The sequence below is a fragment of the Metarhizium brunneum genome, chromosome 3 (genome assembly GCF_013426205.1).
Source record: "Metarhizium brunneum chromosome 3, complete sequence".
NCBI classification, from domain to species: domain Eukaryota; kingdom Fungi; phylum Ascomycota; class Sordariomycetes; order Hypocreales; family Clavicipitaceae; genus Metarhizium; species Metarhizium brunneum.
The window spans coordinates 3,563,915-3,590,638 of NC_089424.1; the positions used below are offsets into that span (position 1 = coordinate 3,563,915).

Consider the following 26,724-nt stretch of genomic DNA (forward strand, 5'->3'; position numbering starts at 1 on the left):
CAGTGGAAGAATGGAAAGCTATTTCACAGGGCTTGAGAGACGATGGGAAATTTGGGCTACGCCACTATACACGATTGTCAGCTGGGTACTCTGGAAAAGGATGGAAATAGCTGGCGGAACGTACTCATAGTGGTCCTTAGATAATTCGCCTAGGCTCTCGCCGCTGTGCCCGCGGATCTGGGCGAGGCCAACTTTATGCCCATGCCTGTCGAGAAGAGAATCGACTGCCTCTGGATCTGGGCAGCCAAGGTTTGCGTAGAGGCAAGCTGCAAAACGAAGCTGTATTACCAGTATTCACTTGCGGAATACTGCTCCAGACCTCGACTCCATGGATTGCAAGAGATGCCGCGACTCGGGTGCAGCATGTTTGGCACCCAGGTGATCCATTTCGGTTAAGCTGAAAGTCATCATAATGTCGTGTGACGTCGCTGCCAGAAACAAACGGTGCGTCAACAGCCCCGTACGATCAGATACACAAACCAAGTATATGCTTCGTAGAGTCCAGAATTGGCCATGAATCGAACAGCATGATTTGCCTTCTCATCACTTCCTCATCTGGATCCTCCCAGCAACATGTCCCTGCAGACACCTAGCCTATCCCTCGCCTCGGCCAACAACTCAGTATCCGCCTCCTCCAGAATGCCCTCCATAGTCTCCAGCAGCTCGGGGAGTCCTTCGTGCAAGGTTGCAACTGTTGTCTCATCCAGATCCTGTAGGACCGCCACCCCGGACAGGTACTCGGCCATCCGAGCATAGGTGCTCTGTGTCATTTGCGATGCTCTCAGTGGAAATCCCTTGCCAGGGGGTCTGCCTACCGCCTGGACAAATGCCCAAATCGCCAGCACGGAGTAGTACATTATCCAAGGGCGGTGGGGATCCGTCTCGTTTAGAATAGAATATTGGACCGCCGGGGAGTCTGGGTAAGGGGAGTTCCTTTTCCTGGGATGGGGATCGACAAGAACGCGGTACAGTAGTTTAAATGCATGTAAAATAGCATGCCTAGTAGACGAGTGCTTCGCCCATGTGCCCATGCGGTTGACAGCGTTGGTGTAGTCCCTCGTTGACACCTTGCGGCCGAGAAGTCGCCGGGCACCCGCATACACTTGGCAGTCGATAATATCCGCATGCAAGCTAATATGCGCGAGGTGGAAGAGCAAAGAGGCGCTGTTGATGGGGCCGTTTGGGACCGGCCGATGACCCGGGGCGTCGGTGACCGAGTCGGACATGGCAACGTCGAAAGATTCCTTCCAGCTGCCAAAAGCGTTCAGAAGCATCTTGCGCCAGCTATCGTGTGTTTCGGCAGATGGACCGCGAATATCAAGCCACTTTAGATGCGTTTCGCGGTGCGAGAGGTGCCAGCTAACGCTGAGGAGACCAGAGATGATAATCATGCGGCCAAAGGCATGCGTCTTGACTTCTTTGCCATGAAGGGCGGATTTGAGGCCGTCGAGGAAGGAGACTTGCTTGACGCCGTACATGCGGAAATTGGCATCAAGTTGACGAACGACATCAGGGCTGCTCGCTGTCCAAAGGTTGTCATCGCAGGGGAGAGGGAGGCGGATTTCGTGGGCCGCCATGTCAGCCGCATGGCCAAACATGGCGGCGTGGATAATGTCCAACATGAAGGCGGCGAAGACGACGCGTTGCATGGATTCCGTTTCCGCCCATCGAACCCACCACGTATTGGAGTCAAGGGCCATTCCCGGCATCGGTGTAGGCCGATCCGAGCGGGTATCATCAGGTTCTCCTGGAGATTCACTGCCAGTCCTTCCTATCAGGGGGCTGCCTCTGCGTAGCAATGTTAGAAATGCGGGGTGATATATGTGTGCTCGTTCGTGCAATCGTCTTGTGCTGTAGAGCTTTTCGTAGAACTCGAGAAGCAGCAATGCTTGCGCAACCCACAGCCCAACGGGGGGTGCAGAGTCGTCTGAAGTCAGAATTTCCCATCGCACGCTGCATATGATGACATCGGCAAAGGGACCGTACTCTTTCAATTGGCCCGTTGTATCACGGCTTTTTAGCGAAGCGGCTCCCAGAGAAATCATGACGAGCAGCAGGAAGATTGGGCACCTGTTTGGTGAAAAGGTGTGTTGATGAACAATCGGAAGCCTCGGTGAGACGGTGTCCCAAAACTCCTTTAAGCAGTCCCTGATCATGTCGAGGTTGAGAGCCGGTAAATCGCCACCGCTCTCGTGGACCAGGTTTGGCATTAGGCATTCATACTTGGGTTGCTTTTTTCGGAAAAGCTGAAGCCAGCAAAGCAAGTCTTGTCGGCGTGACTCTGTTATCCAGTCATCCAGCATGTCACCATGCCGGTTTGTATGATCCAATGGAGACAGACTGGTTAATGACTCGTAGTCGTAATGGATATTGTTGTTAAAGGTCGACTCTAGTCCACCTTCGAGGAATGGCAGGCTCGTGACACTAAAGTCATTATATGATGTTTGCGGATCAAAGAGCCACGCCGCAAAGTTGCTCTGTGCCAACTGGTCATCAGCGCCATATCCAACATTCTCAAATGCCACCATGGCATTGGGCTCAGCGAGAGCAGGGGCCCCGGACCCGTAGAAGCTCTGTCTATGCGTGATTTCAAGGGGTTGGGGGGCGACTCTCCGATGAGTAGGTGATGTCCATGGCGCCTGCGATTGGCTCTGTCTACTTGTGATATGAGAATGTGGTAGGGAGGTAGGTGTTGGTTCAGTGTTGGATTCGGGCGTTAGCAGAATAGCTGCGTCGTGTGGTCCGGTTGTAACGGGATGATGACCGAAAGAGTGGCGTCCAGCAGCATTACGATGTGCCTTTGCTCTGTTTAACGGTGCCGTGTAGTTTCGAACTGCGTCAAAGCTGGGAATCCTGTTTCGGGGGGTATACGAAGCAGTGTGCCGCTTCTTGTGACGGGCCAGCAAGTCCAGGCGAACAAACTTCTGATCACAATCACCAATGTCGCACTTGAATATTTCCTTTGGGTTGTCTATGCTTTTGTCAGTCACACAAAAAGTTATTTCCAGTAGAAAACCAGAGCCGTATCCATTCCGTGGGGTGCATCGCAGGGTCATGGCAGCTAAATTGGGGGTGTAGGCGGGGGGAATGTCTTACGATTCAATTCGTGGCGTTGCAAATGCTCAGCCCTCGAATAAATCTTGTCGCAACCCGGATGTTCGCAGGGAAAGCGTCTCGGGGCACCCTTGCGACTTGCACGCTTATATCCTCCACTGGCTGATATGGAGCCCTTTAAAGGCGACATCTCTGGTGAGGCCATCTCCAGACGTCCGTTCGACTTGGTCGTCCCGCAATGCAGCAGAGGCCGGCTCGGCATGCAGGGGAACCAACAATCCCGTCGATATACGCACCCGTGCCGCAGTTGGCAACCCCAATCCAGAAGCGTGCAGGAACGATGCAAGAATGAAGAAGCTTGGGGCAGAGGATGTTGTGTCAAGAGTCCAGCTTGGGCGCAGTATTGGCAGGCATTCGCGGGGTGTCACCGTCCCACGTTTTCTGGGGTGACCCCCACGTAGCTGGCAATCCCCAGGAACAGACAGCAGAAGCGGCTCTTTGTTGAAAGGGGAAACATGAAAGGATGGATGTGGGGGCCGAGGCAACTCGATAGTACTACCACCAATTTTGATTATCGGAATTCCCGTTGCTCGGCGCGGTCCCCGGTCAAGGCCAGGACAGACAGGCCGGTTCCTAGTTGCTGTCAGGCACGATGCTAGGCCTCGCCCGAAGAGAGAAATTGTGGCTTTGAAGTATTCTTTGGTCCCGAACTTTGCTTTTGAGAGGGAGAGGAGCTTGCCTCCCCTACTACTTAAGTATCCATGGTTCCCTTTGGGCATCGCCTGTCATGGATTCATGGCAACCAAATCAAGCGGCCACTATCCGATAGACTTGTTACATTACCACTCCGAGGTGAGGACACCACCTTACGAAACAGGTTTTCGCGAGAACTATTCGCCGCTTGCCAAAAGTCTGCATAGTCTGTGGAATGTGTGATTGATAACACGCCAAGAGGGGACGGGCCTAGTGCGCATCTCCCTATAAACTGCTCAGGTCGTTGTCTCCTGCCATCAGTTCTATCCCGCTCTTGTTCCCAAACAACATTTTAACTTTTGGTAAATCTCCCGACCGTGTCTATATACTTTTCGGGGAATTTTCTGCATCTTCCCGCTGGCTCTTCCCGTGGCTGCTGCGTTCATCTGATTTTGCTGCTAGATTCTGGGGAAATGTAACGTATGTCTTCCCCTGGGGCGGATTGGGTCCGTCACCACCATCAGCCCCTGCCTTCTTCCTGTCGCAGTACCAAAATCTGAAAGAACCTTCCTTATTGTGGCGTCCATGTGATGTGAAAAGCCGCGTTACATTATGCAGCCTCTCCCTGCTCCCTATCATCTTCATCCCCGGCGAGCTCAATCGACTCGGCTGCATTGGCCAGACCGCTCTCCTCGTTGTTGTTTTCAAGCATGCCGGCAGACTCTAGGAAATACTCGGCAACCTCCCGCTTATCGTTGAAATTGGCCAGGTCCAGCGGGACGTAATTTCTCTCATTTGCCAAGGCTGGCGAGGCACCATGGTCCATTAGAAGTTTGACGGTATCAAGATGGCCGCCAAGAGCTGCCCAGTGCAGGCCAGTGTTTCCGTGCTCATTAGCTTCATCAATGAACGCCTGCTTTTCTTCCTTTGGCCTGCCATCAAAGCAACGAAGCAATTCCCGTACAGTCTCTGGGGGGGCCACAGTTAGCGTTTCGTAATGCAAATTACCGAGCAATTCTGAAACCTGGTCGCCAAGTCGGGGTTTTTCCTTCATTTCACTTCGACATACCCAGGTGGCCATTCCCAGTTGCCATATGCAAGGCTGTTGATTTGCCTTCATCCTTGGCCGCGATCAGGATCTCGGCATGTGACACCTTCTCTCGCTCTGCTAGGGCGGCAAGAGACTCCTTCAGTTCATCGTTTTCTCCAACTCGAGCGAGGTAAATGAGATCATCGATCTCATCCTCCGATAGTGTCGGTGCCATGGTCAATTGTGCTGGATCAACAGACGTGCGAAAAGTTTCACAAAATTTTGTTTTCGGTGAGGGGACTGTGTGGTTTTGCAGCCCCGCAGTTTTCGCACCGTAGGACCCAGTCCAGCCAGTGATCCCGCAGCGCTGAGGAGCTTTTGCTCCAGGGTAGGAACCGGACACTGCACAGTGCACGCTCTTCCAGGTCAACATCAAAAAGGCCAAAAGGGCCAGGTATTCCGAAACTAAAACCGCTTGGTTCAACGGCTGTTACTAGTGCGCTACCAAGTATTCATCTCAATCTGGATTTGCGTATCAAGCCAACTGTCTAGGTTCCCTGAGTCATCCAAGAGCTGTATTTCTGCCTTGTATCCCAGCACTTGCATATACTGTAGCTCCCGCCTCAGCGATCCAATGGTGACGCCGTCCTCCGTTTCAAACGCTTTGAGTGTGTCAACAATCATTTTTCGATCTCTAAGTGTGAGGGCCACGGCTGCACTTTGGGCTGTGAATGAGGTGAGGGCTGGTGTGCTGCTCGATGTCGGAGGGGGCTGACTGCTGCCACTATTGGAGGTCTGTAGAACTCTGTCCATGGCTGCCAAGTGACTTGATCTGATGCCTAACCAGCTGAAGGATGGGTTGTCAACAGTTGAGTCCGTCAGGATATTACCCGATCCATGAAGATAGCAGTGGAAGATTTTGAGGCCATCTGGATCAAAGTCTGTCAAAACAAAGATGGGTATGTCAGGCTGCTGCCTCCCCAACAAGTGCAGAAACGACCGGGTAATCATGTCTGGATACCCTTTGGCCTACGACAATTAGTCATTTCCAATTTTGGACTGTTGGCGGTGTGTTGGGTCAGGCACTGACTGTTACTAGCAGTCCATTGCCACTGGTAGACGTTTCCCAGTAGAGCGTCGATGCGAGGGATCTGAACGTTGCCTAATTGCAGTCAGTGTCTTGGGCGTAGAATGGGGATTTTATAAGTCATGACATACATCCTTTTCAATGACAAGAACCCACCGAAGTGACCCAACATCAATACTCTGAATAGATCGGGAAGTTGGAATTACAACACCCTGTCGCTGTTAGAGCAAGGCGAACCGACGCTGAGGATAAAAGTACCGTGTCGCTTGATGATGCATCTAATTCGCCACCATCGATCAGGCGGATCCTCAGCGGTCCTGCCATGATGCCCTTGGCTGAAGCGACCTGCTACAGTTTCAGTCTCCCTGTGTGCAGTGATTTGCCCGTACTAACAATATTCAAGTCATCACGGTCTAGTTCGAGTGTCGTGGCTACATCATCGACTAACTCGTCGACCACCCGCTGCGTTCCAAACAGCTCCTGATGTTGATAGAAGATGTTGCTTGTTATTCGGCATTAGCATTTACGCAATGGCTTTGTAGTTTCGGCACGAACCGCTTGGTCAGTACTGTGCCTGAAACGAGGGCATCATGGGATAACTGCAGAATCAAGAGGACACGAGCTAGCAAGGATGAGTCGTGAGCCAACCACATTTTATTTCAGAGAGTTTGGATACCAAATCGCTGTGCTTCCTGAGCTGAGCGACCAGGGAACTGGATCTGCCTCAGAGCCACATGGCTTTGACGACGGCGTAGACTTCTGCGAGACGCGAGTGCAATACTCATTGGTTCATTATGGAGCAGGTTGTTAATGGCGGACTCGAAAATGCTTTCAATCCGTGATATCGCCGCGCCGGCATAATTCAAATGCTCCGTCGGGATGGAGCCAACGTGGCTCGCTTGGTGACCGTTGGATGTCATCGAAGGTGCATACGCAACCGGCACGCAGCCGTCTTGCAGGCAGGTAGAAACGGTAAAGATCAACTTGATGTTGCCTGTGCTTGTTCCAAGATGGGACGGAATGCGAACTGCGCCTCTGAAAAGTGGCCTGATTTTCGTCATCTGCTGGTGCGGATTAAGAATTAGCTTTCAGATGTCGCAAGTTGCAACAAGACAAGGGGCAGTCGCGATGGCGCTTTATAGCGGCAGCACGGGAGGCGGAACCCCAGGAAGCCGCGACGGCCCCGCACATTAATTTACAACGTACTACCAAGGCAGCCATCGGTGCTTGTTCGAGGACCGTCCTTAATTTTGTCCTCGTCTCCTCGCATCTCCGGGCTCGAGAGGCAAACCCTCCACAGCATTGAATCTCACGATTCCCCCCGCCCCAGGAACCCGCTCCCTGCTTCCCAGTGCAAAGCCAACATGGCCACCGCATCAGGTCGAGACATTGGGTCCGCCAAGTCGCGCAAGAGGACCAGCGACTCAGAGCTTGGGTTTCCAGAGAAGCCCAAGATTGAGGCCAAGACGGACCCAACACGATGGCGAATCAAGGATGATGACAGCCGCCACACGTGGCATTACTTGACCACCAAAAAGGCTGCTGAAGAATGGCCGCAGAGCTACGCAGAGAAGTACTATTTGGGCTTGCCCCTGGTAAGAGCTGCTAGACTCTCTACTAGTGTTCTCCCGAGACATGACATTGAGCTGACAACTAATGCCACAGGACTTGCCAGCACTTCCAAAGCCCGAAACGCCTCTGGACTCTGCCAAGAATGCGCTCGAATTCTTCCAAAAGCTCCAGCTGCCATCAGGCCACTGGGGGTGCGAATATGGCGGACCAATGTTCCTCCTGGCTGGTATTGTTGTGGCTTGGTACGTCACCAAGACGCCGATTCCGTCGGCATACGCGACTGCCATAAAGGACTACCTCGCGGCACGAGCCCACCCTGAGGACGGCGGCTGGGGACTACACATTGAAGGTGAAAGCACCGTATTCGGCATCACGCTCAACTACACAGTGTTGCGCTTGGTGGGCGTCGACCCCGAGGACCCTCTCATGGTGAAGGCTCGAGGTACCTTGCACAAGCTTGGAGGAGCTGTCAACTCACCACACTGGGGTAAGTTCTGGTTGGCAACTTTGGGTGTGGTAAGCTGGGACATTGTCAATCCTGTCCCGCCCGAGATTTGGCTGCTTCCAGATTGGGTGCCCATTGCACCATGGAGATGGTGGATTCATATCCGAATGGTTTTCCTGCCAATGGGATACATCTACTCAAAGAGATGGAGCTGTGAGGAGACGGATGTAATCCGTGGTTTGAAGGAGGAGTTGTTTACGCAGCCCCATGCCGAAATTAACTGGGCTGCGCACCGAAACAGCATTGCACCTGGTGACAACTACCACCCAAAATCGTCTCTGCTCAACACTATGAATTGGTTCATTGTCAATGTCTGGAACCCATACCTGCGTCCCAACTTCATCAAGGAGCGAGCCGAACAGTGGGTTAGCCAGCAGGTAGACATGGAAGATGCCAACACGGGATACGCCGATCTTGCGCCTGTAAACGCGCCTATGAACACGATTGTATGCTATATTCGAGATGGGCCTGATGCTTTCAGCACAAAACGACATATTGAACGCTTGGATGAGTATCTGTGGGTCAAGGATGAGGGCATGCTCTGCAACGGCACCAACGGCGTCCAATGCTGGGATACCGCCTTTTTGATCCAGGGCGTCTTTGAGGCGGGCCTGCAAAATGACGAGCGATGGCGCCCAATGTTAACCGGCGCCCTCGAGTATTTGGAACGTCAACAGATACGCGAAAACTGCGTCGATCAAGAGAAATGCTATCGACAACCACGGAAGGGAGGCTGGCCCTTTAGCAACAGAGACCAAGGCTATGGTGTCAGTGATTGTATTTCCGAGGCCTTGAAAGCCATTATCCTGCTTCAAAAAGTCGGCGGATTCCCAGCAGTGCTGGAAGACCAGCGCATTTTTGACGCAGTCGACACGCTGTTGCTGTACCAGAATGACAATGGGGCTTTATCATCGTATGAGGCCCGACGAGCCGGCGAGTACATGGAAATGTTCAATGCTGCCGAGGTGTTTGGCAGGATCATGATCGAGTATGACTATCCCGAATGCACTACAGCGTGCGTCACTGCGCTTTCATTGTTCAGTAAGCATTGGCCAGATTACCGAAGCAAAGAAATCAAAATTTTCATCAACAGGGCAACCAACTGGATCAAAACAAATCAGCGTGTTGACGGTAGCTGGTATGGTAGCTGGGGCATCTGCTTCACCTATGCAACCATGTTTGCACTGGAAAGCATGGCCAGTATTGGCGAGACATACTCTAATAGCAAGATTTCTCGGCGCGGCTGCGACTTTCTTATTTCCAAACAGAGAGAGGATGGCGGCTGGTCTGAAAGCTACAAGGTGCGTAACAAGCGGCTCAACCATGGAAAAAGTGTAATGCTGACTGCGGATAGGCTTGCGAAACGATGGAGTACCATGAACACCCCATGGGTTCCTTGGTGGTCCAAACTGCATTCGCGTTGATTGGCTTACTTGAAGCTGATTACCCTCATATCGAGCCATTAAAGAAGGGCATCAAATTGCTCATGGAACGACAGCAAGAAAACGGGGAATGGCTCCAGGAAGCCATCGAGGGCGTTTTCAACAAGTCATGCATGATTTCGTACCCCAACTACAAGTTTACGTTTACGCTGAAGGCGTTGGGATTGTTTGCGAAAAAATATCCTGACGTTAAGGTGGAATTATAATGGCTGGCTCAGAAAACTAGCTACTTAATGCGATAATATTAATACGAATACTCTGTCAAGTCCTGTTTGGGTTTGGACTAGCATTCTGAGTGTTTGTGCCAGGCGATGACAGACCCACACCGACTACTTAGTACCTAGCTTCAAGACTAGCAGGTGCTTTACCCAATTGAACATTAAAGACTCCGTACTATGCCATGTGTGAACATTTGAAGTAGTGCTGGTTTAGAACTTTAGAAGTTAGCACCTGTCGCCCCACTCTTTTCGCCCTACACACCCCTCCACTTTGTGGCAAGGCTCGTAGAGTGCCTTAGCTGTATATAGGCAAACGCAACCACGATCAATCATCCTTGTCTTGAACTGTCTTCCACATCACTACATAAAATGTACCCTTACATTTAATTGATTTCTCTCTCTCTCTCTCTCTCTCTCTCTCTCTCTCTCTCTCTCTCTCTAGTACCAGCACCGTCACGATGTCACACATCACCCAGGCCAACCAAGGCCTGGCTGCAGCCGAAGCCCAAAACTGGGATGAGGCCATCACCAAGCTCTCCAAAGCTCTCCAAAGCTCTACCAACCCAGCATGGCTCCTCGCGCGGTCCAAAGCTCTCGTCAACGTCAAACGCTATGAGGAAGCCCTCGACGACGCCAACCTTGCCTTCCACAAATCTTATGAGCGAAATAAGCGAGACTTGATGATTGACGCCCACTACCGTCGAGCAGTCGCCTACTTCCGCCTGGGGCAGTACGCCAATGCCGACTGCTGTGCCATCTATGCCATGCGTCTGGTTAAGGGCCATGCGGCACTGGAAAAGGAAGATGTCAGGGCCGCTAATTCTGACCACGACGGGTTCTGGAAACCAACTGCCGCGGACGCAATGGCGGAAGCTCGCGAGGACCCCTTCAACCAGACTAAGCCGGAGGGAGCAATGTCTGCTCAACCGGCACATGTCGGTGACTGGCGGCGAGCAAGCACCCTTCGTATTCAGGCCCTCGCTGCCATGAAGAAGTTGCCTGCTGATGACGAGGCCCGGCAGGCGACGGCCCCTTTGGTGCCAGAGCGCAAGGAGCTTGCTGCTTTGAAGGCGGACGACAAGGACATGGAGGGCACCACGAAGAATGATGTTGCAGCACAGAAACCCGCCATCCCTAGCGATGCCCCTCTTCGTTTGCAGGACTTTCAAACCAACACCGCCATGTCCGTGTCCATCTTCAGCAAAGGCGTCGACAAGGAGAAGCTTCAGGTCAAGTTTCTCCCAGAGTCTGTCCACTTAAACCCTCTCGTCTACCCTAACGGCGATGAGAAGGAATTTCTGCTCGAAACTTTTGCCGAAATCGAGCCATCTAGCTCGGGGTACACCGTCACCCCCAGCAAAGTCGAGCTACGCCTAGTCAAAAAGTTGCCGGGAAAGTGGTCACGAGTCACGAAGGAGTCGCCAGGGACCAAGGAAGCTACAGAAAAGGACGAGGAGTATGTTGTACTTGTTTCCCCCCGTACCGCTTCCCCGTGAACATGAAGGCTAAATTGGACAACGAGTAGGTCACAAGCCCTCAAAGACGCCAGACGGCGAGCCATGGACGAGGCAGATGCCAAGACCAAGGATGAGAAACCTACAGCGGCAACTACCCAACCTGAAGCCAGCAAGGTCAAGGCCACGACTGATTCTGGCCCCGCCTATCCGTCTTCGTCTCGCACTGGTCCCAAGAATTGGGACAAGATCGGAGCAGATGAAGATGAGGAAGAAGAGACTGGCCCGAATGACTTCTTCAAGAAGCTGTTCAAGGGTGCGACTCCAGACCAGCAGAGGGCCATGACGAAGAGCTTCGTTGAGAGCAACGGCACGAGTTTAAGTACGGACTGGAGTGATGTCGGGAGCCGGACGGTGGAGACGATTGCTCCAGAGGGGGTTGAGGCAAAGAAGTGGTAATTGAAAAGGAGCAGAAATATGGGAGACAATATGGGGGGAACACGATGAAAAAAAAGAAAGAAAAGCAATGGCGAGGGCGTAGATTGTTGGAGTACCGGTAATTGCTTGGCTTCACAATTTAGGTAGTCTATGGGTTGTGATGCCGATCACATGCACGTAATATCATTCTCGTTGTCCGCCAGCCTCCGCCTTTCCGTCTTTTACCTAAAAGACACCTAGAACGGACTTGCTTGAGAGAGAATGGACTGGTTTTTGTTTTTTACAGCAGGGGCTCTATTTATTATCTTGGCGTATAAATGCTATTGTTCTACGTATGCATGTTTCTATACTGACCTTTCGTCTGGGATCTATATCGAACTTTGTCCTCACACTACATCTACACAGCAATGACAGCTATTTCTGCCCGTATACACCCACGACCCCCGTCTTCCCGACGGTAAAGGGGCCATTGGAAAGCCTCAGCACGGCCCGTCAACCTCCCTCACCCTCCTCACCACGTCCTGCCACCACGCACTGCGGCGCAGCTCCCCTTGGGCCCGGTCGCCACTCCACTCCTCGCTGGTGCCCCTGTACATCTCGGCCTGGCCCTCGGGGATATACACGGCCCTGCTCAAAAAGTCCTCCTTGGCGATGTAGGCGCCGCGCAGCCAGCGCGACCCGCCGCGGCCGGCGTCAAACGCCGTCCGGCCGTGCATGGTGCGCAGGTTGTCGAAGAGCACGCACTCGCCCGGCTCCATCTTGTAGCTGTGCACGGCGGCGGCGTCGTTGACCAGGCCCTCGAACAGCCGGGCGGCCTCGATCCAGCCCGTGATGTCCTGCCCCGCGTTGCCTTCGGCGTGGCCGTCCGTGTAGCCGCCCTGGAACGGCGGCGACCAGTACACGCCCGCGAAGCCGCCGTCGCCGCCGACGTCCACGACGGGCCGGTCGGCGTGGTAGAAGTGCCCGTGCTTGTCGTACTGGTAGGGCACCCTGTGCTGCGCCAGGCTGGCCATCTTGCTGCCGCTGCCAGCGACAAAGGGCCACAGGAGGCGGCCGACGCGCTCGCCGTCGCTGAAGAGCGACTCGCCGCCCGAGCACGAGTTCTCCATGCAGTGCAGGACCTGGATCATGGGCGGCGGCTGCAGGTAGCACAGGTCCTGGTGCAGGCCGAGGTAGCCGCTCGTGTAGGCGACGTTTTCGGCGTTGGGCTTGGCGCGCACGTCAAAGGTGCGGCCGTAGAAGGTCTCGCGGATGTTGGCGATGCGCGTCGTGACGTGCACGACGGACGCCTCGTCGCGCGGCACGTTCTTCAGGTAGACGATGCCCAGGCGGCAGACGTCGATGACGGCGTCCCAGAAGCGGCTGCCGCCTTGCATGAACTCGGCGTAGTCTATCTTGCGGACGTGCTTGCTCAGGGTGGCGGCGTCCCAGTACTGGACGCCCGTGCGGCGGAGGATGCTGTTCTTCGAGGCTGGGCTGGACGAGGTTCGCTTGAGAGAGGAGCCGAGCTGGTGCCAGGGGAGGATCATCTCGTGGCCTGGGAATCGGGGGATGTCGTTGGAGAAGCTGATGGCTAGGCCCGAGTCGGTCGGCCGGACGGACGAAATGCCCACGTTGGGGGGGATCTCGATGCTCGCAAAGCTCTTCTGTCCGGACGAGGGGTCCTTGCAGGCCGAGCAGGTGCAGCTATCTCGGAGGGTAGCGGGCCTGAGTGCCCTCGGCGCCGCGTCAGGTCCATCTTGGATGAAGAGGAGCTCGTCTGTCCAGGAGATTGTGACGGGATCGGAGGCTGCAGGGTCGTAGATGAGCTGGGGTGCGCCCTGGGGGATTTCGTATTTGGGCCAGTACTTGGACGGCGAGGGAGCGGTGGCGTGGGTGACTTGGCCGGAAGGCAAGTTGAGTTTCTTGCTGCGTGAGCATGTATTGTGGATGTTGCGGAGGGGTCGAGCTGAGAGTCGCGAGAGAGGTGAGTTTTTGGTGCCGCGGATGGCGGCTCGTGGTGCCAGCATATCCAATTGGCCGTTTTCCGTCGAGGTTACCAGGCAGAATGTATTGGTGGTGCTGTTTGAGCTCTGCAGCTCTATCAGATGGGGGACTAAGAAGAGCCAGAAAGGTGGGCAGATGGCTCAGTTCCTCTGCCGATATTTTGCGCATCTTGGCCATCTTGTACTTTTGTCGCCATGCCCTCCATCCGGACCTCGGCGCATCGCTGCCCCAAGGCCGGCAGACTGGAGCTCGGGGATGTGGAGGCAGGCGCCAGAGTGGGGGAGCAGGGAAGGTTGAGGAAGCCGCCAAACGCTCGCGACTCGCACGTGAACCATCATGCCACTTTGCCGCACATCAAATGTTGCCTTGGCATGCTTTGCCTGCCCATTTTACATTGTTTGTATTGTTACATATTCACATGCTACCGGTTGCGATTGCTCGACCAGCGCTTCACCATCACCTCCCGCACCCTGTACAGCTGCAACGCCTCTGCAAACCCCGTCTCCAGCGCCGCATCGAACTTGGGCGGCGGCGGGATGTCCACATACACTAGTACAAGACTCTTGACAGCATGAGATAATACACGGATAACGCTGTGTAGCCAGGGCCATGTATTTTGCGGTCCCTGCTTCCCCCTATCCTTCCACCAGACATCAGAGTATGACGGCACGATAATGAGTCCAAATTCTGCGTGGTCAAATACTGGTCCTCTAGTGTATAGAAGCCAGTCGACTCCAAATTTAATGCCCGCTCGCGGCACCCATCCAAGGGATCGGAAGTGATGATACACCGCGTAGTGCACCAGGAAGCCGTCGTCCGGCCCAAGTTCCGGCTCGTCGGGGCAGCCAGTCCGAGGAGGAAAGTATGAATATTGTCGAAACAGGGTGAGCATTTCCTTGGTTGTGAGGCTCTTGCCGGACGCTGGGTCAGTGACAGAGAGTGCCCCGAATCCAAATGTGAGAAAAAAGGCTTCTTCAGGCATCAGCTGGAGGTGTTCTCTGTTTACAATAATGTCTTCCGACTCGTCTGCAGATAGCTTCTTGGCTTCCTCTGCCGTGTCAGAACCATCGATCCCTCCATTCAAAAGCAGTCGCTTGCCTTTGCCATTGAGAGAATGATACGGGTTGGGCGGGTCCGCCAAGTCAAATGTAGTTGATTCCACTTTAGGTGAGAAACGAACACTCTTTTGGCGTTTCAACGTCTTGTCCTCTGCAGAGTCACTGGATGTTTCGGACGCTGGTGGGTGTGGTGTCTCAATGACACCACTGCCACTTGACTGGCCCCTCACTCGAGGACTGTCGGCTACAAACGACGCCGTACTGACAACATTAGTGTCAATAATGCCATTGCCGGTCTCAAGAATGCTTGGCGGTGCGATATCCACTGGCAACGGCATCATCACTGCCTCCGTTGCGGCTCGGACTGCAATAACTGTGCCGCTAACAACCTCGGGCTTTTCGAAGGCTTCGGCAGCCGAATTGGGGAGAGAGAGCAGCTCTATAGGGCCAGTAGGTGCAGCAAAAATGACAGGGGATGGGGAGAGCTGCATTGTTGCCGTCTTGGACTGGCTGTTATCCTCAGCTTGTTGGGCCTCCTTCAACCGCGTCTGCCGTATCACCTCCTGTTCCAATCTTGCTCTTTCCCACTTGGCTTGGGCTCGCTCTTCTCGCCGTTGCACAGTCAGGATCTCACTGACGTGTGTTTCTTGCATCCCTCTACGGACTTGCTCCCGCCTCAACCAATTCGGCTCACTACGACTTAAGCTGCCCTTGCCGTAAAATCCCTGCTCCCACAGGGCTCTCATTGATTTTTCATCAGTGACATGAACGGAAAAGGTTTTCTTGGACCAAACACCTTGGTGGACGACTGCAGGTTCCGCAGGGGGCGGAGCGAATACTTGCCGGAGCCATGCATAGGCAACGGCGAAGAATGATAAGGGATTATTGGGGTAGAAGGCTGGTAGAGGAAATGTCCGAATCGGGGCAGGGAGTGCATATATCTGATGGGCAGGGGGGCCTCGTTTTCGAGAGTTCGCGCTTTTGGTGCTGGCCTGCGCTGGAGGGGCCATCACTTGGCCATTTTCTTTGGGGGGTTGTTGAATCTCAGCCATTTCGAGCTGGAATCATCTTGCTTGGTAATGTTAGCGAATCTCACTAACTCAACGAGATGGCAGTAGAGCAAAAAGAGAAGGCAATAATAAAAAACACTGCATCAGATACCGTTGTAGTCTATAATCAAGGGCAATCATCGAGGTCCAAGTGAATGGAGAATTCCTCTAAGCACCGTAAGATAGGTGTCATCATATAGCAGGGTGAACAGGGCTTGCGTAGGCCCAGTTCTAAAACAAAGAAAAAAGGCATTTCACCATTGGAATATGCCCATCGACAGTGGAAGGCCGGGTTTCAGAGCCGCAACACGATTGGCACAGGCAAGACACTCGGATGAAATGGAAAAGGTCAAAACTTACTCTGTCTACCACATGGCCACGCAAGGCTGCTCAAATGAGAGATGGACCAGTAGGACCATTTGTAGAGCAGATTGACCAAGCTGTGAGGGTTTTGCAGTTATGCAGGCGAGGCCTATTATGAAAGTCTTTTTGTGGAGGAGACAATGTTGCAAAGATTGAGGTGTCGCAGGAGTGGAAGTTGAAATTTTATGAGGTTTCCTGTCCGAGCTCTTGGCTAAACTGCGGCTACTTGCTCCACTCTTTTGCAGCCAGTTCATGGTGAGGGCCAAGTACCATCCACGAGGTACTAAGTACTTAAGTAGTCTGCACTGTGCAGCGAGGAGTTGGAGTTTCTCAGCGGCACCGATCACTTGGCACAGGATCCTCCAAGGCCAGGGAGTAGATGACAGGTCAGTGGCGCTGCCAGGCAAGCCAGCTGGTCGCACAAACGGAGTAGTACTGCTACGTTGACATGTCAGCTTCTCTCATCTCCGCTTTGGTCCCGTCTCCGTGAAGGCCCATCATGATACGTAGAACTATTCCCATCTCCAGTGGCCCTGGAACCCCAAGCTATTGAACCACAGCAACAACCACGACGCCCCTTACCATTAGCCCTCAGCCCTGGTCTAGTGCTCGGCGACACCCACAGACTGCTGAACGCCGATGCAGGGTGACGATTGTTGTCAGGAACCACATTTGAGACCACACCTGCATGACACCCAGCGTCGACGTGGAACTCGTTCGGTGATGAGGTTTGCTCTGGCGTCCGAGTAATTGCTACTTCACCCTGCAAGTTGCAATTTATGGTGGCCCCTCGGCGACGACGGAACAACCCGACGACGACACTTGCCAAAGTTGGAATGCACTCACCCTCCTGGGGTCCTGTGCTCCAACGTTCTTGCTTTACATCATTGCTCGCACTTAATTTCATTTTGTTTTCTTCTTTCAACTTTTCTTCCTTTTCTCCAATTTCTTTTTCTTCCTCTTCTACCTCCATCAACCACCGCTATCAGGCTGGACATCTACAACGCACCCGCCAACCATCACTCGGCGTCGAGTCCACCTTCAAGGACACGCCATGCTTTCTGGGCAAGCTTTGAAATGGGATCCTTCGTCGAGATTGTTGCCGTAATCTGTCTCATCTGGGCCGTCGCGGTCGTGGTTGTCCAGGGAATTGGTATTGCCGCAATGTAAGCCTGGTCCCAAATCCCATGTCCCATCGATACATAGGGGGGGCAGCAACGTGAATTTGCCAGCATACTGACGCCCTTCACCGTAGTTTTCGACACTTTTCAAGAGCTGCATCGCCACCCGTCTCCTCAAAACTCGCCCAAGATGCTCCTTCGATTACAATAATCCGCCCCGTCAAAGGCCTCGAACCTCGACTCTACGAATGCATCGCATCTACATTTCAACAAGATTATCCCGCTGATAAATTGTCCGTCCGCCTATGTGTTGAGGACGAGACCGACCCCGCCTATCCAGTACTGCAGAAGCTGGTCCACGACTTTCCATCCTTCGATGCCCAGGTTCTTGTGGAATCTCGTGATCCAATCCTGCATGGCACCAAGGGCCGTGTTGACAACTTGGGGCCAAATCCCAAGGTGCGCAATATCAGTAGGGCATACCGACAAGCCAAGGAGGGAGACATTATATGGATAATCGACTGTAATGTCTGGGTGGCAAGCGGTGTGCTCGGGCGCATGGTGGACAAGCTAATGGGATACGGACCGGCCGGAACCGCGACCACACCATACAAATTTGTTCATCAGATGCCACTGGTTGTTGACGTGGTGGATTACAGCCGTCCGGGGACCGAAGACAACCAAGTTCTCTTGTCATCGCCCTCGGAAGCTGGGGCTTCCTCCAGCACCGCCAAAGAATCCCAAGACCTCCTTACCCGCATTTGTCGCCACGGAGGTGGTCGCCTTGACGAGATGTTCATGGCAACTACACATGTCAAGTTCTATGGCGCGATCAACTCTGTTGGTATTGCACCCTGTATTGTAGGGAAAAGCAACATGTTTCGAAAAGCGCATCTCAATCGGGTGACGATGGAATCGAGCAATCGCATGCTACGCGATGGAGACGAAAGGCCCAAGGGGGTAGACTATTTTTCCTACAACATCTGCGAAGATCATCTCATTGGCGATATACTGTGGAGGTCAGCCATTCCAGGCTACTCAAATCATGGAATTGTCTGGGGTGATTTGGTCATACAACCCATGGCAGGCATGTCGATTGTCTCGTATGCCGCCCGGCGTGTTCGATGGCTACGGGCAAGAAAGTTCACAGTACTGGCAGCCACCCTGGTCGAACCGGGCATCGAATGCTTCCTCTGCTGCGCCTACTTTGCCTTTGCCCTCACGACTCTTCCCTGGTTCCACGAGACGCTGCACATTCCCCAGACCATGTCAGCCATGGCCCTGATCTGGCTCTCAGCAGTGACGGCATGGATGGTGGTCGACTGGCAGACATTCAAGCTCCTACACTCGGGCTGGAGCGTGCAGTGCGGCCGTGATAGTCCCCAATTTGTGCGCGGCACATCACAGGCCGGCGGAATGCCCAGACGAGGATTCTTGGAATGGCTTTTGGCATGGATTGGAAGAGAAAGCCTGGCGTTGCCGGTTTGGACGTGGGCTGTTTTGTGCGGAACGACGGTAACATGGCGAGGCAAGTCTTTCCGAGTCAACATGGACACGTCGGTGGTTGAGGTGGCAGGGGGCGTGACGAGAAAGAGCTCACGCACGCCAGAGTTGGAGAGGTCGAGACAATCGAGCAAAGATCGGTTGGACTAGGTGCTCATGGTGGCCTTTGATTCTTGTTATTATTACCTACTATTGTTACTTATTACGCGTATGTGCTGTAATGACTACAAGGCATATTAATATCAGGCCAAGCAAGCATGGTATTGATGGGCAAGGTCCCAAGTCCAGCATTCGTGATTGGATTCGTCCTGGCCCATGACATCCTGTCCAGGAGCTGTGTTCTGCCCCGGGCCGCAATGGCAACGAGTGTGCAATCAATCAGCGAAGACAGCATGATGGGAGATCAAGGCCATGTCTTCAAGGGCAACGACATAATACATGTTTGCCTCTTGATTTTGGTTGGTGAAGAGGCACTAACAGCTAGATCCCAGATAGAGCAGCACGGCTCTTTATCTCCATGATTGGATATGTTTTCCCCGCACATGGGCAGCCCCCAAATGCAGGCTCGAGTGCGAATTAGGAAAGTGGGAGGGCTCGTGGCATGCAACAAGAAGCTCGGTGGTTTGCCGATCTTCCCAGATGTCATTTTTCTGCTTTTTCTACCTAGAGCTCTGATGTTGTGCTGTGCTGTGTTGTGTTGGAGAGTTCGGACTCGTCTTCCTGTGTGCGGGCTGTGGGCGAGTGAGTGCTTCGGCCAACAGCGATCCTCGATGATGCTGGATACTACTTACTGGTCAGGTTGGACAATACGCAAGGATGACGGTGTAGCGCAGGTCGGTCGATTTGGTCGTGCCATGGACCGGAGTAGACGCTGCATGTGGGGGGTTTTAGGCCGCGGGGGAGACGAGACGAAAGACTTGACGGGAACCACGAGATGGGGTCCCCCGGACGTTGGTTTTTTTTCTTTTTTTTTTGGTTCTCGTCGGCGGCCGGCGGGTAGCTTTTTGGTGTTTTCATGCCGTTTTGGCGCGGCGCCACTTTTGACTGAACGGTCTCTGGCCTGCGGGCTGTGAGAAGATGCCCGCTGCTTCCACGGGGTCACAAGTCAACTAGCTGGTGTCACGCCTGCGGAGGGTCAATATCTCGCGGCCAGGAATGCCTGCTTATCCAGCTCCCTGTTCCGGAAGATGGTCACGGGTTGAGCCGATGTAACCGTGGAGCAGCCGAAACAACAAGTACAGATGCAGTTACACACGACACGACGACTAACGGAAAGGAGGGGGAACATGCTTGATTGGGAACGACGTTTGGAGAAGCACTCGACTGATCTCATTATTCGGCCCTGGGTTATGTTTCCCCGCAAGATTGTACGACGGCAGCCCGTCCGGAGCACACGAGCAGACGGGCAGGCTAGCAGACGCCCTGATGCGTAGTCTGTAGACTGAGACAGAGACAGAGACATTGCCGTTTTGCGGCAGGGCACTTTGTTGCGCATATTTGAAGAATGGCCCCGGCCACCATGGGGAAAAAAGATCCCGAGGGATTCTCTCCCCCGGACCAAGGGACTCTCACTTACACGATATATTCACATATTCACACGCCATCCCCCAGGGCAGCCAACTTTGGAACTCGGCCATAATATACATGTCCCGCGCAGACGTGTAAAGCAGACATGGCGGAAGAAGAAAAGGCAGCCGTCCAGACGCACACGTCCCTGCCCTCGGGCGACGCTGAAAAGAACCCGGGCGTGTCGTCGACGCTCGACTATGGCAGCCAGATCCCGCCGGAGCTGCTCGAGACGCTCGCGCCCAACGGCGAGGCCGACTTCATCCTGGAAAAGATCAACTCGATGCCCGAGGAGGAGGCGCTCGCCATCGTCGCCGAGTCGCTGGCCTTCCACGCCGACGACTGGAACTTCCCGTCCGACATGAGGGAGCGCATGAGCCGCCTGCTGCGCCTGGGGCCCAAGGGCTACGGCGAGTTCTACGGCCGCGACCTGCGCGTCGACGCCGTCATGATGAAGTGGTCCAGCCCGTATCCCGGCGTGCGCGCCGTCGCGAGCCCCCTCGACGACCCCGAGGTGCCTATTGAGACGGCGAGGGCGTACTTTCTGGGCATTGGGTGGGCCGTCATTGGGACCTTTATGTCGACGTTTTTCAACAGTCGCTTTCCGGGCATCAGTACGTTGGCTTCTTCTCGTTCTGTTTTTCGTCTTGTCTGCTTTCATGAGACGGGTTTTCTTCCCTAGAATCCACTTGGTCAACATCATCCTCATCCTCATCATCCTCATCATCCACCAGACACTTGCAATGACGACGAATAACTTACCATGGCGCTCCCCCCTTTTCCGCAGGCCTCAGCAACTCCGTCATCCAGATCCTGCTCTTCCCCTGCGGCAAGGCCCTCGAGGCGGTGCTGCCGGACTGGGGCCCGACCGTGTTCCGGACGCGGCACTCGCTCAACCCGGGCCCGTGGACGTTCAAGGAGCAAATGTTCGCCACCATCACCTTCAACATCGCCATCTACACGACCAACAGCTACGGCATGATCCTGGTGCAGCGGTCGCCCGTCTACTACGGGCTCGACTTCGTCGACTTTGGCTACCAGCTCATGCTGACGCTCTTCGTGCAGCTCATGGGCATGGGGCTGGCCGGCTACCTGCGCCGCTTCTCCGTGTATCCCGTCAAGGCGCTGTGGCCGACGCTCATGCCCGTCATCGCCATGAACCGCGCCCTCACCAAGCCCGAGGCGCGCGAGAACATCGACGGCTGGACCATCTCGCGCTACCGCTTCTTCCTCGTCGCCGCCGCCTCCATGTTCGTCTACTACTGGCTGCCGGGCTACCTCTTCACGGCGCTCTCGCAGTTCAACTGGATGACGTGGATCGCCCCGGACAACTTCAAGCTCGCCGTGCTGACGGGCTCCAACATGGGCCTGGGCCTGTTCAACCCCGTCACCACGCTCGACTGGAACGTCGCCACCTCGTCGTACGCCGCGCTCGCCCAGCCCTTCTTCTCCACGTGCACCATGTACGTCGGCAGCCTGCTCGGCGGCTTCGTCATCCTCGCCATCTTCTACTCCAACATGTACGACACGGGCTACCTGCCCATCAACTCGTCCTCGGCCTTTGCCAACGACGGCAAGCCCTACGCCGTCCAGAAGATCGTCGCCGGCAACCGCCTCGACCTCGACAAGTACCAGGCCTACTCGCCGCCCTTCTACTCGGCCGGCTACGTCCTCACCGTCGGCGCCAACTTTGCCTTTTACCCCGTCTACTTCCTCTACATCATGGTCAACCAGTGGAAGACGATTGGCAAGGCCTACGTCGACTTCTACAAGGGCCTGCGCCACGGCAAGGGCAACTACGAGGACGCCATGGACGTGCACAACCGCCAGATGGCCAGGTACAGCGAGGTCCCCGACTGGTGGTTCCTCGTCATCTTTGTCGGCGCCATCGTCGTCAGCGTCGTCTGGGCCGACATCTACCCCGTCGACGTGCCCGTCTGGCTCGTCTTCCTCGTCATCGCCGTCAACCTCGTGTTCGCCGTGCCGCTGTCCTTCCTGTCCGCCACGACGGGCACCAACCTGGGCCTCGGGTCGCTCATCCAGATCATCACGGGGTTCCTGCTGCCCAACAACCCCAACGCCTTCCTGTTCGGCCAGACGCTGGGCAGCTGGGCGCTGGCCGGCTACGGGGACAACTACGTCCAGGACCAGAAGATGGCGCACTACTGCAAGATTGCGCCGCGGGCCGTGTTCCGGAGCCAGATCGGCACCATTGTCATTACGTGCTTCGTCGCCGTCGCCACGCAAAACTTCATCCTCAACAACGTCGAGGGCCTGTGCACGCCCGACCAGCCGAGCCGCTTCACCTGCGCGGGCGACGGCGCTCCCCTCTACGCCAACTCCCTCATGTGGGGGCTCCTGGGCTCCGAGCGCATGTTCAACTCGGTCTACCCCTTGTTCAAGTGGTGCTTCCTCATCGGGGCCGTCGTCGCCGTCGTCTTCCTCGCCGGCCAGGGCCTGGGGCCGAAATACCTACCCGGCGTGCGGGAGAGAATCCGGTCCCGAATGTCCCCCGCGCGCTTCCGTCGCCTCGACCGCACCCTGTTCCGCTTCGTCGCTTCCCTCATGTGGCTGAACCCGGTGCTCATCATCCAGGGCATTCAGCATTGGGCTCCGTCCAACATGGCCTACAAGACGCCTGGCTTCATCCTGTCCTACATCTTCATGTACTGGCTGCCGAGGCACCGCTTGGCCTGGTGGTCCAAGTACAACTACGTCCTGTCTGCCGCCCTGACGGCCGGTCTCGCTGTCAGCGCCTTGATCATGTTCTTTGCGGTTGGTTATCACCCCAAGAGCTTGAAGTGGTGGGGAAATACCGTGAGCACCGATGGCATTGATGGCCAGCAGGTGGGATGGCTGCCCATCCCCGAGAGAGGGTACTTTGGACCTGAGAAGGGCCATTTTCCGTAAAGACTTTTTTTTGGCGCACGAGTGGTTTGATGGGACTTGTTACAGTTTCTTCTCTTTTTTTACCGTGGGTGTCTCTGTCCTTTTTTTCCTTTTTTTTGGTCTCCGTCTTGGCAAAATACTATATTAAGCGACGGATATTTAGTTGCGGAGGCTAGACCTGTCGCATGGGTTCTGTGCTTTGTGTCACAGCCTGTGACTATCAAGTATTCGTAGGTTATAGTTTCGCCTCTTCGTTTCATGATGCCAGCCACGACGGCTCATATCTCTATTTTTCGCAACTTTCACCGTCAGCAGTGTTTTGTCTTGATACCGCACCGTGTCTGACTCACGTATGGGACCGTGTTGTTTTGGCGTCTGATCACCAAGTTCACCCGTTGAATGAGGATTTTTCCATGTTCGCTTTGTTGCCCGAAAATGAACAGAGGGCTGAAAAAAACGTAGGGCGTTCGTGTCATGACGCTAGTCACTTCATTCCGACGTCCTCCTCCACCTCGGAACCGTGGTATTGGCAAGTTGGACCAGGGATCCATGGCCATTTTAATGATCCAACAAACAAAGACCGACTGAAGCATTGAGCACCAATCGTCACATCTCCAACTCGCATGCGGGGTTGTTTGCCTTTTTGAACGAATAAACCATGTTCAACATGCTTGAGCAATGCAAAGTACACTAGACCCATGGGTCCCAATCATAATTGCCGTATTATCGCAGATCCATTTTAATCAAAATGCAGAGTCCAGACTAAATATTGGTAATGGGATGTAACACTGTTACCAACATGTTGGTTTATGGGTTAATGAAGCTAGCCGAGGCGGAATACGGCAGACAATTGGTGGAAATAGACACTTGAGATGATGTGCCTTTGGGCAATCTCTCCCAAACATTCAAAGTCCAAGTCTGGCATGGTGGTCGCCAGTCAAGTGATGCCATGGGAATGCAGAAGACCTAAGACCTCTCCTCTAGGAGTTACACCTGCATCTGCAGGCCATTCTGCTCCGAAATCTATCAGATACTAGTACGAATCGACAGCCGCAAAGTAAATGCCGGAGCGCCACATCAGTGACGAGGGACGCCACCATCGGCTCCCGAGATTGTCGTGTCTCCAGTCTCGGCGTACCCAAAAGCAGAGTTCGAAGTTGTCGCATAATTCTCCCCCATCTAAATGGTCACATGAACTGTGACTCCGAAGTCCGGGGAATCACCTCCGACTATTCCTTGCTCAACCCCATCGTGCGCGCGCCTTAGTCTCCGTATACTATTGTTCAGCATTGAATCCCCTTGGTCATGGAGACACATAATACTTGCGCTTAACAAGGCGTACAACATGTATGTACAATCCATACACACACAAAATCGTACGATACCAATCAGGCGGCTTCAAACTTTTTGGCTTCTTTCCCTTTCTGGCGCCAAGCCGGGTCAGCCTTCAGGCACACAATGATAGCAGCTGCCCTATGGTGCAAAACACGGCCAACTCACACGCCGGAGAAATAGAACCCGTCTTATTTTCTCTAGTGTGCAAATCATCGGAATCGGGCGGAGAAATGACGCACATACCACACATTCCCTTCCTTCCACAGAAACGGACCGACACAACGTGAACATGTCGGTGATGGTTCCTCTTGGTGTGAGACCACCAACCAGCTGGTCACTTGAGCAATGGACCCAGTCTAGGTTGCCAGAATCCCAAGGATCATGCTTCTTGGCAAATAGATGGCCTGGGTACTAAGAAACAATGTACAAGCCCTGTCCGGCACCTGCACACGGCTTGTTCGAGACTCAAAACTTTAGCCTTGTCGACTTGGGGCCGGGAGGAAGCAACAAAATAGGTCCGACTCCATAATGTGAATCATCTAGAAGAATTTAGCCTAGCCCTGGCGAAAGGAAACATGCAACCAAAGGCAAGCCTCCCCAACGCCTTTTCAAGCTTACCCATACATCTTGGCATATTGTAGAGAGATTCCTGGCTGCACACGTCCCTCCACCTCTCTTCAGAGCGGAAGCCACATACGGGGAAGCTTGCAGGGAAGTATACGGGGTAGCGGACAGGGCTTCGTGGTGGAACGTGGCCAAAATGAGCCAATTCCAAGGCTGTTAGCTGCCATGTCCATCAATGGTTTCATCAATCCCACTTCTCCAGTTTGCAGGCGGCCCTGACAGGGATATACGGTTGACCAACTGAGTCAGCACTACACAACAGACTACCGTCCGGCGTCGACTGATGGCGTTAAGCGTTTTGACCACGACGAATCCAAGACGCAGGTCGATCTCCAACGAGAGAACTCGCGCCTATTCAACGCCGTTTTCAACGGACGCTCGGTGGAGTTAGAACCGGAGACAAATGGTTGGCTCAGATGTTGGCTAGCTGTTTCTCCTTGTACTCGCATGGGAGCAAGGTCATGTTGCCCCGTACTGGGCATAGTCGGGGTCCGTTGCAACCTCGCCATGTGAATGTCAATTGAAACTACGGGGTTATGTCGCAACCGGTCGCACTGACAGGCGTCATGCCTCTAGATTTTACTCGGTGACGTCTGTTGATATCCAGCAGAACTCGATCCAGGTGCGCGCAGAGTGCCGCGCATCGAGATGCCGGGTCGCTCGACGCTCACCACCAGAACGATATCATCATGGCTAAAGGCCAATCTCGGGGCGACTGGCTGCATGGAGGCGCGGTGCCATCCGCAGCCACGTTCCAGGCGAGTCCACCAACCACCTCTTCACCAGGATAGATGGGGTCTGTAGGTAGTTGGTGGTGTGCTTGCGGCCTGCGTCCTTCCAACATCTCCACGACCCCATGATTGCAAGGGGTCGGCGCAAAGAGAACCGAGCGGGGTCAAGCAGAAGCTTTGTCTCGGGCGGGGTCCCAGCTGCGGCAGCCTGTTGTTAAGCTTATTGCTTAAACATCAATCCCAAGTGCGAGCACTAGAGCCAACGCATCAAGCAGCGTCGCGATTTGGGTAGCGGCTTCGGGTGCAACCCTCAGCCGTCGTCCCGTTTTCCGCTCTTGCTTCTCTCTAAACACTCGAAGCCAGACGGTCCACTGTTGGTGACATTTGCCACATAATGTCCCTGTATTCCAGACAACAGGCACGGAATCCCCTCTCCGGTTCCGGGGAGCGTAGGCCAAGAGGTTGTAGTCGTGGGGGACCGAATGCCACAAGGCACATCTTCTGCCCTTAATGGAGCTCTCAGCTGATGGTGCGTCCCCCGCATCACAGCTTTCCATTACTCCAGAAGCACACACCATATTTGCCAAATCGTGGCTCTTGATTCGCTCCGTGTCCTGTCTCGAAGGAGGATTTGCTTTTTTGCATGATATCAAATTCAGTGTTAGCTTGCCGTCCACACCTCCATTTCACTTGCCCCCCGTGTTTCCTCAGCCTCGACTCAGTATCTACCAGGAGCATTAGCCGGGTCCCAATCAGGACTTCCGTCCAGAGACAGGGATGGAATCAAATCCCAGGCCACACCTTTTCTGCTAAAGGGGATCCCCAGATGCCTCACCTCGTCAGCAACGCTAACACACAAAGAGAAGGCGAAGAAGCGGTCGGGTCGCGGCTTGTGGGTGGTTACGGAGTAGACTGGGGTTGTACTGTTAGATGCCTGCGATACTTTCTGTCATGTAACGCCGGGAACGACCGACAAATTTTCGTGTTTTTTTTTTGAGAACCCCTG

General features: G+C 54.2%; 9 protein-coding genes across 9 annotated transcripts; 4 read left to right on the forward strand and 5 right to left on the reverse strand.

Moving 5' to 3' along the window:
- Positions 1-551: 551 nt before the first annotated feature.
- Positions 552-3,244, reverse strand: klf1_2 (Zinc finger protein klf1; the record flags this gene model as incomplete). Its single annotated transcript, XM_014687076.1, has 2 exons — positions 552-2,971; positions 3,097-3,244. The coding sequence occupies 2 exons, from the start codon at positions 3,242-3,244 to the stop codon at positions 552-554; spliced, it is 2,568 nt and encodes an 855-aa protein (XP_014542562.1).
- A 1,113-nt stretch (positions 3,245-4,357) lies between these two features.
- On the reverse strand, positions 4,358-5,012 carry YAR1 (Ankyrin repeat-containing protein YAR1; the record flags this gene model as incomplete). Its single annotated transcript, XM_014687075.1, has 2 exons — positions 4,358-4,716; positions 4,817-5,012. 2 exons carry the CDS (start codon positions 5,010-5,012, stop codon positions 4,358-4,360), a joined length of 555 nt encoding a protein of 184 aa, XP_014542561.1.
- Positions 5,013-5,278: 266 nt separating this feature from the next.
- rec12 (Meiotic recombination protein rec12) lies at positions 5,279-6,784 on the reverse strand (the record flags this gene model as incomplete). The annotated part of the gene is made up of 7 exons (XM_014687074.1): positions 5,279-5,806; positions 5,868-5,939; positions 5,996-6,076; positions 6,123-6,209; positions 6,258-6,366; positions 6,420-6,486; positions 6,541-6,784. The coding sequence occupies 7 exons, from the start codon at positions 6,782-6,784 to the stop codon at positions 5,279-5,281; spliced, it is 1,188 nt and encodes a 395-aa protein (XP_014542560.1).
- A 444-nt stretch (positions 6,785-7,228) lies between these two features.
- On the forward strand, positions 7,229-9,589 carry ERG7_0 (Lanosterol synthase; the record flags this gene model as incomplete). The annotated part of the gene is made up of 3 exons (XM_014687073.1): positions 7,229-7,459; positions 7,530-9,242; positions 9,296-9,589. 3 exons carry the CDS (start codon positions 7,229-7,231, stop codon positions 9,587-9,589), a joined length of 2,238 nt encoding a protein of 745 aa, XP_014542559.1.
- Positions 9,590-10,059: 470 nt separating this feature from the next.
- Positions 10,060-11,514, forward strand: SGT1 (the record flags this gene model as incomplete). The annotated part of the gene is made up of 2 exons (XM_014687072.1): positions 10,060-11,057; positions 11,127-11,514. 2 exons carry the CDS (start codon positions 10,060-10,062, stop codon positions 11,512-11,514), a joined length of 1,386 nt encoding a protein of 461 aa, XP_014542558.1.
- Positions 11,515-11,972: 458 nt separating this feature from the next.
- Positions 11,973-13,502, reverse strand: G6M90_00g063260 (uncharacterized protein; the record flags this gene model as incomplete). The annotated part of the gene is made up of 1 exon (XM_014687071.1): positions 11,973-13,502. The coding sequence occupies one exon, from the start codon at positions 13,500-13,502 to the stop codon at positions 11,973-11,975; it is 1,530 nt and encodes a 509-aa protein (XP_014542557.1).
- Positions 13,503-13,900: 398 nt separating this feature from the next.
- G6M90_00g063270 (uncharacterized protein) lies at positions 13,901-15,589 on the reverse strand (the record flags this gene model as incomplete). The annotated part of the gene is made up of 1 exon (XM_014687070.1): positions 13,901-15,589. One exon carries the CDS (start codon positions 15,587-15,589, stop codon positions 13,901-13,903), a length of 1,689 nt encoding a protein of 562 aa, XP_014542556.1.
- A 1,437-nt stretch (positions 15,590-17,026) lies between these two features.
- On the forward strand, positions 17,027-18,723 carry GCS1_1 (Ceramide glucosyltransferase; the record flags this gene model as incomplete). Its single annotated transcript, XM_014687069.1, has 2 exons — positions 17,027-17,115; positions 17,205-18,723. 2 exons carry the CDS (start codon positions 17,027-17,029, stop codon positions 18,721-18,723), a joined length of 1,608 nt encoding a protein of 535 aa, XP_014542555.1.
- A 1,522-nt stretch (positions 18,724-20,245) lies between these two features.
- On the forward strand, positions 20,246-23,049 carry OPT2_0 (Oligopeptide transporter 2; the record flags this gene model as incomplete). The annotated part of the gene is made up of 2 exons (XM_014687068.1): positions 20,246-20,753; positions 20,927-23,049. 2 exons carry the CDS (start codon positions 20,246-20,248, stop codon positions 23,047-23,049), a joined length of 2,631 nt encoding a protein of 876 aa, XP_014542554.1.
- Positions 23,050-26,724: the final 3,675 nt, after the last annotated feature.